At 40.1% G+C, this 10,294-nt stretch overlaps 1 protein-coding gene across 2 annotated transcripts; it reads left to right on the plus strand.

Moving 5' to 3' along the window:
- The first annotated feature begins 552 nt into the window (after positions 1 to 552).
- Positions 553 to 10,134, plus strand: mbpa (myelin basic protein a). 2 transcript variants are annotated; one of them, XM_042435722.1, is made up of 6 exons: positions 553 to 861; positions 3,025 to 3,117; positions 3,650 to 3,676; positions 5,172 to 5,192; positions 6,748 to 6,831; positions 7,353 to 10,134. In XM_042435722.1, the coding sequence occupies exons 1-6, from the start codon at positions 742 to 744 to the stop codon at positions 7,401 to 7,403; spliced, it is 396 nt and encodes a 131-aa protein (XP_042291656.1). In that variant the 5' UTR covers positions 553 to 741; the 3' UTR covers positions 7,404 to 10,134. The 2 variants fall into 2 exon arrangements, with proteins under 2 accessions (XP_042291656.1, XP_042291657.1); XM_042435723.1 differs by lacking the exons at positions 3,650 to 3,676; positions 5,172 to 5,192.
- The last annotated feature ends 160 nt before the right edge of the window (positions 10,135 to 10,294 follow it).

The following is a 10,294-nucleotide window of genomic DNA, read 5'->3' on the forward strand; positions in this document are numbered from 1 at the left end:
ACTGTTGTAATAACTCTATTATTACAATTGCATTATTGCCCCATTAAACTTGCTGTAAAAAACTGGGGCAGCTGCATAAATATCTTTGATTTTAATGTGAAAACACAGAAATGCAGAAAATCCAAACGTGCAAAGTCACCACAACTTTTTTATTTTATTGCTCTGCAGACACAGATACTTCGCTGGTGTTCACACTATTCGATATCTTTCACACAACAAGCTCTTCCTTTCTTCTGCCTGTCTACATATGTTAATGTGGGTGACTGTACATCCAATTTAAACACAATCCATTAAGAAGATACATGAGGCCAACTCAACAATGGCCTCACAGTGCTGCAGGTTGCTTTGCATCAGGGTGTGAGTTCAGACTCATAGATAACCCTTGTTGTCCCAGCGGCCGGGGTGAGGCAGATGGGGAGAGGAACAATGGCCGGGCCCATGCGGAGGGCGGCAGTGACTGACACAGCCACTGAAGCTCCGAAGAATGCCTGGAGCCGAGCCAGAGCAATGGACCTAACTGTCCCTGCAGCAAACCCCCCCCCCCCCCTCACCTGACCCTCCTCATTTCCCATGGTGCACTAGGGGGGACGACACCTTCAAAGACGGCCCCTGAGCGTCAGCAAGGCAGCAAACCATCCTGAAGGAGCAGCAGAGCATTGGCACTGTAGGCTTTGGACTAGCTTCGAAGAGGACTACTGAGTAGACAAAGGTCAATCCCACCCAACCTCAGCAACAGCTAAAATGGCTACAGCGAGCACCTCAGGGCAGAGCACCTTCGGACTCGGCAGGAAAAAGAAGAACCCAAGTCTCATGGATTCGATTAGCAAGTTCTTCGGAGGAGACAAAAAGAAAAGGAGCAAGGTGAGCAGCAATGCATCCGGATTTACAGTAAAGGGACAGTTCACTTTTCTTTTTTTTTCCAGTGGAACTTTAACTCTTCCAATGTTAGTTATTTTTCTTCAAAGTACTGCAACACTGTGATATGTGCTGCTTATTTAGTGCTTAACTGAATTTGGTGATATTTCTTAGGAATGCTAGTTTAAGTCAATGAGGCAAAAACTAACATTTTAGTTTCTCCATGTTAGTACCTGGTCTTCTGACTTATTTTTAATAGTTTTTAAAATCTTTTAGAAACATTTTGATCCACTTTAACTTGTCTAGATTGCGCTTTGCAGAGTTTGTAAAAAACATAAAAGAGCAAAGCAAACTTTCTTGAAAATTTCAACTTAACTTAAAACACTCTCAGTTACAAAAACGGCCTAGAAGAGCAGTTGCTGGTTTCGGATGTGACATGAGAAATTTACATTACTTATTTGATGGTTTAGTGCCTCATCAAAGGGCTTTTTGCTGAGGCAGGCAGATAGTTAACTCACCCAGTGACACATTCAGTTCAGTTTTGGATCAGTGATCTTTTCTTTTTGCAAGTTGCTTTTTAAGATTCAGGTTTAATTCCAGTTGCAGTTTGTAGATTTTCATGAGACAGAAGATGCTGCATAATTGTCGGGCAGCATGTCGCTGAAAAGAAGATTAATTAACAGAACACTGTTTCTGGATTTTAAAAAAATCAAAAGTAATGTGTGTCCTTATTTTTAGGTCATATTGATGCGCCAACAATATTTTTAATTTAAATGATTTGACTAAACTAGACTGTAGAATGGAAAAGTTTTTCAGACACTTGCTTTACTGATACAGATGTGTCGCTGCCTGCACAACTTACACCTACTTACTGAATCCTATTAACTGTGCACTTTGTAAAAATTGTTATATTACTGGCAGCATTAATGCTTCCCATAAGATGTTAACTTGCTGAACACCAGCTCTTCAGTTTAGATCTTTTTTTAACGATATTTGTATCGAGCGGTTCATAATTTCTAATTCCTTTCAGTAGTGTAAGTGGCTTTGTTCCACCCATGCTGTTATTCTCAGTCTTCCATGCTTGCAAAGATATAAAACTCTAATACATAAAGCCACTGAGATGCTGTGAAGGAAAATGTAAAGGCTAAGCTACATGTGGATGCAGCTCCACCACAGTGCGGGTAATTTAGTTTGTAATGGCAGCCGGGCCCTGAACTGTAGATAGAAAAGCTCGGACAAAACCTCTTTCAAGATTCAAGATTCAACCCTCAGTGATGGCAGGGCCCCTCGGGAATCATAGCTGCTCTCACATAGACTCCTTTCATCTGACATCCAAGCCTGTTTTCTGAGTAGATGCGGCACAAGGATGTCAGACTTCAGGTTTCGTGTCTTTACAAACTTTGATGCACTTTACACGTTATGTTTGGATCTTTTCCTTCATACTTTGCAGCCTTTCTGTCCTGTAGTACAATGCAGCACAAATAGAAAACCAAAAAATAGGCATCTGTGTGTACAATCCATTTCTTTTCAGGTTTATTTCAGTTTTGATTCAAAAAATTACCATTAGTACTGCAGGATGAAAAGTACGAACAGCTGTCAGCAGTGCAGACAGAGATATGTGAGGTTGCTCTGAAGGGTTCGTTAGCTGCACCTTTCATACACCCACGAAGAGACGAGACTTGTGACTGACTCCTGAAAAATCTCTCAACTGTGCCCTAAAACTGCAACGCTGTAGCCGACCACATCATCCTTCACTCTCTTAAATCTGTTTCCTTTCAGTCTCTTAATAGCTTTTAATTGAATTAATTTGCAGATTTCACATTATGGAACATGGTTTTCAGTCCTTTCTCATACGTGTCGTCTACTTTATTTTGCTTCTCTCTCATAATGTGAGCCTTGACATCCAGTAGGGCCTTGAAGTTATTGTAATTATTGTAATTATTGGATTAAGAGGCATGGTGCAGCTGCGAGCAACTTCCAGGAAAGAAAGAACTGATGTCTGTTCAAGCTCACGTCAGCCTATTGAATCATGAATATAGCTACTGCATAAAAAGATTTTTTGCTGTTGAGTTACATGATGTTTGAGTCCAGTTTAATTTCACAGTGGTGTTTCTTGACATTGTTGTATGCCATACTGTGTAGTTACTTGACCTCTGTTGATCTTCTCAGGGGTCATTCCGGGGTCATCTGTCCACCTCACCCCAGCAATCTGCTCGCCGCCGCACCAATGAAAATGCTGTGGTGCATTTCTTCAGGAGCATTGTAAGTTTTTTGGCTCAAAATGTCATATACATATTATATATATCACATCATATATCATGTGTTAACCTTGTACATTAAGTCATTTTTGGTGCACCAGGCTAACATCCAGAGTTTTGTTTAAATTTAGAAGACTGACTTCAGAGTTCGCCAGAGTTTGATGTCTGAAACTGCCACGAGTTGCACAAGTTAAACACAGACGAAACCCATTTCCTCCAAGTTCCTCTGTATTACTGTGTAATTGTCAGTGTTTTCCTTTTCTTTACTTTGGATCTAACTCTTGGCATCAGTAGCGTGGCAGCATTTCAAAAACAGCATGCTAAACTGTTTTCCTCCGCTCCCTCACTGATTACAGAGCCACATGAATCATTTACATACAGATGATAAAAAAAAAAAAAAGAATTGGAGGGGATTTCAATCAGCATCTCAACCATTTGTGTATTTCAAAACAAAGTTTGTTGTTCTATTTTCTTGCTGTGCGATGCAATCAGTCACTCTGTTGTTGTTGTTGTTGTTGTTGCCTGGTGTTCCTCAGGTTTCCACTCCTCAACCTAAATCCAGGGTGAGTCTCATTTTTCATCAGTTTTTTTGATCACGCCAGAGGTGTAGCAGCAGGGTGATCAAACTTACTCCTGAATGTTTTTTTTTTTTTAGACGTGACTATCTTGTCAGTACTAATGTTCTCTGTCATTTTTGACGGACTCCACTCTGACTTTCTGTAGATTTACACCTTTAAGCCACTTTGTGTAAGATTAGAACATAACTGACTTTGGCGCCATATGGTGGTAGTATCACAAAAAACACATGCAGATAGGCCCCTGTCTCCACATGGATCTGAACCACAGTGACACTGGCAACTGATAGAGTGCATCAGTATTCAATAGGACTGTCTCATTTTTCTAAAAACAAAACTTTATGCCACAATAATACTGTCAAAGATGCTAAAGTTACATAATAAGATGAAGCTTAGCTGTTCTGTGAGGCTGTTTCTGGGCACAGCGGTGCTTAGAGCGAAATGCTAACATTAGCATGCTAACATGCTCACAATGACGATGCAAACATGCTGATGATTAGCAGGTAAAATGTTTACCATCCTAGTTTAGCATGTTAGCATGCTAACATTTGATAATTGGCACTAAACACAAAACCAATGCGGAAGTGCCAAAAACTGCAGTTCCTCAAATGGCCACTTGAGGCTGCCTCCAAAAGTGAGTCAATCACCATAAATCCCCATGTTAAAACGCCCAACTTCACAGCAGAAATAACCATATTTACAGCCTGGTACAAAAAAAATGGTTTTGGTCTCCATAGCTAGTTTCCCTTTTTAAGACAACTGTACAGGGGGTGAACTTTTTTATAACTTAAAGCCATAAAGTTATGCATAATTAAGGACATGGCTGCTTTGAGTGACAGGTCACTAGCCGCTAGGTGGCTTGTTTGAGCAACCAGGCTTCATTCAGCCAACCTCAGCTCCACCTCTTTGCCCATTTTGGATTAGCCAGGAGTTAGGCGGAGTCAGGCACTGCCAAGATGGTGACGGCCGGAGACGCCCACTTTGAACTTCATAACTGCTCTTCAGAAACCAATGGGTGATGTCACAGAGGCTACGTCCATATTTTTCACAGTCTACGCACAAAACTCAGGCTGATGGGAATGTCGTTAGTTTTGCATCAAATTTTGATCCAATCATGTCACCAGATGACAGGTCAGAGTTACAACATCCTGTGGGGAGAATGAACATCTGCACCAAATTTCATGGCGATCCATCCAATAACTGTTGAGATACAACCATCCAGCTGATAGTGTGGCTAAAAAATCTACACATAGTGGCTTTAAGTTGTATGTTGACATGAAGGATAATTTTACTGTATTGTAATGTTTTAAATTTTACCTTGATGATGCTTAACGTATGGGTACTTTTATCCATTTTGTATTGTAATTTACCACCACATCACTGCTAATCTAATGCCTTTAACTGGAGGATTCCCAGATGTGTTGAGGAGGATGCATCTCATCTCATCTCATCATGTTACTGTTTGTTTCTTTTTCATGTCCAGTGGAGAGACCGCTTGGGCTTGGTACGTCACACAATCTTACTTTCTTGAATCGAACAAAAGCCACACTGCTGATTGTGTGTGTGTGCAAAGATCCCGTCTAAATCTGTCTGTACAGAGCTCCTTCGCAATGTGTCCTTTGTCTGCAGTGCACCTGTTACCTAACCACGCTTGTTCTGTCTCTTTCTCACGTTGTCTGTCACTGCCTTCCTCCTTGATGAAAAATATCTTTTATACCTGAGCCAGTGGAATCAAGACTTATTCAAAAGGCGGGCTGATTCACCTGCGTTTACATCTAGTGGCTGAAAAGCAAATCTTATATCAGCTCATGCTTGATAGGCGCTGCAGTAAATCACTTTCATTGAGTGATCAGTTGAAAAAGACTCATTTATTCATGATTGAAACCAACAAGGTTGGCTCATTGGTACATTTATTACATTTAAATTTCCCCATCTTCTTTGCTTCAATCCAGAGCGGCTCGCTGCTTCTGGATGACTTTGAAACAGCTCAACTATTTATGAACCACAACCGGTAAACATTTTCTCTTAGGACCTCTCGGCCTGCATCACCCTCCTCCTCCTCCTCCTCCTCCTCTTCCTCCTCTTTTTTCACACGTGTACTTCTCTGTAACACCTCCATCCCTCTGTGCCAGAGATGATTCACCACTCCATCTGTTTTGGCTTCCCCTCTCCTTTGTATCTTCTCATCTGTCTAGCCGTCCAGCTGTCCGGCTGTACGTGTGATTTGACAGCAATATCCTCCGTCAGTGTCAGTCAGTTCACTGCGGACCTTACCTTGTCCTTGTCATCCATGTTCTTTCTCCCAAAGGTTGCTGTTATCTGAGTGTGGTCCTCTCATGTGTTCATGTTTTCCTCCTTTCATGTGTCGACCATGTTACTCTCTCACAATAACAGATCAAAGATCAGAGACAACTGTTTCTTCCATGTCACACTGCTGCTGTTGCAAAAAAAGCACATACCTGCATCTTACATGCAGCCCAGACATTAAGGTTATATATTGTATCAATTTTATGATATGTAGGACTTTAAAAACTTGTCTATAATATCTTAAATTTCAAAACCCTGACATTTTACTTTTACTGTCCACAAGGGAAATTCAGCTTGCAGCAAAGCACATTAAAAACTCAATGAAAACATAAATCCAAATACCAAATGGTCGATCCCAATGCAATTAAAGAGGATGAATAGTAAACAAAGAGATATCTGTGCAAAATGTCTAAAAACTTCAGTTCAGGCATTTATGGGACATATGCAGTTTTCTCTACATTTCTGAAAGATGCATAATTTTGTAGATATGTGTTTTTTGTCCAACAACAGCAATAATCGTGCCCTTTGTAACGAAACATTTTCAATTATTTTGTGCTTGGCATTTTGGTAAAGTAGTCTGACATCTCTGCTGCTCTGAGGTAAAATATACCTCATCTTGTGAAGAGAAAAGGCCATCAATGTAAAATGAATTAAATGTTTGGTTAAAGGTTACGCAAATGACAAAGCAACAAACATGGTTTCAGACCCAGGTTTCAGGTCTCCATCCGAGCTCACAGAGCATCTTTTTCTAGGCCTCGTCGCAGCGTGCCGAGAGCACAAAGTCGCCTGTCAGACGACGCAGAGACCAAAGCACACTGTCCAGACTCTTCAACCTGGTGAGCTCACCCCACGTTTGCCTTTTCCTCAATATTTGTTCTTTTCATCAGTAAAACTGGACCTCATACACACTGTTTCCTATCTGTGTTTGCCCAAATACAACAGTGATGCTCTCATCAGAGATCAGTGAGTAATAAATAAATATAATGATTCACCATTTCAGCTTGTAGACTTCTCATTCGTCACGTTTCATCAACATGCTTTCACAGCAACCAGTCACCATAATAAACTAACGAGCTCAAGAGCAACATTTTGCACACATTTAAAACCAAAAATGTCATCTCTCTTACACATATTCATTGATGTTTTGAATCATGTCCATCTACCTAGACTTTTTTGAAGGTTTACTTTCAGTCTGGATGATCTCCCTGCATCCCACTAAATGTGAATTATTTGACAATCACATCTTCCATGAACTTTCGGCACAGTTTCCACTGAAAACTACATCACCCCAAATTGCTCTTAGATAGAAAATAGATGTTTTTCTCAGCCACCTCATCATCCTCCCTCTTCTCTCCAGGGAGATACCAAGTCCCGTACACCCTCTAAACGCTGGAGCACCATCTTCTAAGCTCTCCGCCGAGGACCAAACCACAGATCCAAAGCCGATGGGACAAGACGAAGGAGGAGGAGGAGGAACAGATCTGCACGCGGCGGACTCACAACCTCAAGAAATGTTAACCCACTAACATGAGCTTCCTGTATCTTTAGACAATGACACAACATTGGCGCAGTATAAAATCCACTCTTCGGGGATGTACTGTGCCAAGTTTGGTCATGCTTTTAGTAAAATATCTTTCTTTAAAAATCATCCATTTGGTCTGATGGTGCTAGTGTCTGCTGTCCGGTGTCTGAGGTTTGTTCATGGCAGATGTTTGTTTTTCTATTTGTCTCCTGTTGTCTGCTTTTTGTACACGAGTGACGCTTTGTGTTATCTCGCTGCTTTCTAGAAGACTCACACGCCAAATGCGTCATTGTTTTCGTTTCATGTGAGAAATCTAGACGGAGAGTGGTCCTGTTTGTGGTTGTTGTGCTTGAGTGAAATGTATGTCGCCAAGAAAATGCATTTTGAAGATACAATTGGAAACTTATGAGTAGTATGGACTCTAATATTGTTTTCATGTAACAGGTTTTATTTCACTGTGCCTCGGTGTGGTTAATAAACATGTACAATATGATGCTATGTAAGTCTATCAAGTGAAAAGAATAAAATGCCCTTTTGAAATGCACTGTTACATAACTGAAAAATGTCCTAAAAATGACTGTTTGCACTCTTTCCTACTGTATGTAGCTTTTGCATCTTTTTCATTTATGGTGATTTGTCTGCCTGTATCTTAAATTCAGTTTGAAGTTTGAATGTTGTTTGTGTTTTATTTATAAAATGAAAGACAAAAGGTTTGTTTTATCTGATGGTCAGATCGTAAGTGGTTCGAAGGTTTAAGGCGGAAGAAGCAAGATGGCGTAAGGAGTTCAGTACTGAAGAGCAATATGTTCATTTCAAATGTCCTGACGCATAATTTGTCCGTTTTTTTTTGCGTCCATCATAAATTACATTGCCATTTTCATTTGTACATGATCTGTGTGTACGTTCACTTTAACTGAATAGTCAAAAGCAGTGTAAAGATGTTTTTTTCTGAGGTTGCTGATATGTGGTGGTGCTACAGTATTAGGAAATGATACTTAGAAAACTGTCTTTCCTCTTAATGTAAAACTCTGTTGTTTTATTTTAATGTTCAACCTAACTGGAAATAAACATCCTTCGTCTTCTCTTAGTTGAGAGTTATTAAGTGTTTTAAAGTCTGAACACTTCTTGTCTTACATTTTAGGAAGATCATTACGATAACACATGCAAAATAAGTGCATACATTTCTTTTCTTTTCTTTCTTTTATACTAAAACATCTGGGAACTTCAATGTTTATGAAAGGAAATATTCAATTTCTGACATTTAATCAAAGCATTCTTGGTTGATTGGGAACGACACAGCAGTGTTTTTTGTGCAGGTATTTAAAAGAAAACACAATCCAACCAAATTGTACCCTGATGTTTGAAGCTATGACAATAATCGACAGTAGAGGGGGTGGGGGGGGGGGGGTATCTGCCCCCAATTCAACCCATAATCAATCACTGAAAAGACTCCCACACACTCTTGAAATATCCTCCAGAACCCAATCATCATCTATCTCGAACATGAATCCCAATATCAAACTGTTCACTGAGATGTAATTGAGCAATAAACAAGAATGAGTCATCCTCATTAGATTCCCTTGTCAATACTCAGAAGTGAGGAAAACAGTGTTTCTCATCATTAGAAACAATGCTGATAGAAGTTTTCAAGGACAACTGCCCCTAAAACCACAATTAGCACAGAGCTCCGTCTCTTCTGCATGCAATGTTCCTGCGATAATTGGCTCAGTGGCCTAAAGTCAGCATTACACAAGAGAGAGGTGAAAGGCAATTTTCCCGTGCTTGACACACTTAAACATTCACATAAAGAGCTAAATATACATGATGCTATTCACTGTGGTTTGTCTTTACACCGATTCCAGCCACAAAAATGTCTGGTCAGGAGAAAATATTACAGCAAAATATAAGACAGATATGTTGGATTTAAAATGTCAAGAAGGAAATTTCTCTCATAGAAGCTCAAATACTCAACACAAAACGCGTAATCCCAATATGATTTAAGCATTTTCTCAACCTGCATCACCTTACTTTGACAGGAAAAATGCTGTTAATCTCAGCAAACTGTTGTGTAATCCCTCATACCATGTCCTAATTTCATTTAACTGCTTACATATACTGCACATTGATCCTTGTTGCACCTTTTTGTAAGGTTGCTCTTTGATTGTCACAACCTTATATTTACCATTGAAATGGAAATTTCTATATGCTGTCCCCCCTCTGAATGCACCTGAATACATTAAATCACAGTCCCATTCATTAGTTCACCGTCTTTCAGGGTCCCTGGGTGTTTTTTCACAAATGATGGAGGACGCTTTCTTCAAACACGCTAAAGACCTTTTGCATAATTCAAAGCTGCCGCAATGTTGAGCAAGAGAGACCTCTGCTGCTCTACCGTTGTGCTGCAAAGGAACTGTTTTAAACATGTTCTGGTAAACTGCCTGAGAATGACCCACAATGTTCCAGAATGAGCCACAGTGTTCCGGAATGAGCCACAGTGTTCCGGAATGAGCCTAAGTGTTCCGGAATGAGCCTCAGTGTTCCGGAATGAGCCTCAGTGTTCTAGAATGGTTCACAATTAGTCAAAATGACCCTCAGTGTTCTGGAATGGTGCACAATTAGTTAAAATGAGCGTTGGTGTTGTAGAATGGTTCACAATTAGTCAAAATGAGCCTCGTTTGAGAATGAATTACATTCCACAGTCAATTAGAAAATTCCAAACTGTTTTAATTACCATATACATCAAAACTTCTTTCCTTTACATTGTGTGAAGAATTGTG

Source organism: Thunnus maccoyii, chromosome 15 (assembly GCF_910596095.1).
Source record: "Thunnus maccoyii chromosome 15, fThuMac1.1, whole genome shotgun sequence".
NCBI classification, from domain to species: domain Eukaryota; kingdom Metazoa; phylum Chordata; class Actinopteri; order Scombriformes; family Scombridae; genus Thunnus; species Thunnus maccoyii.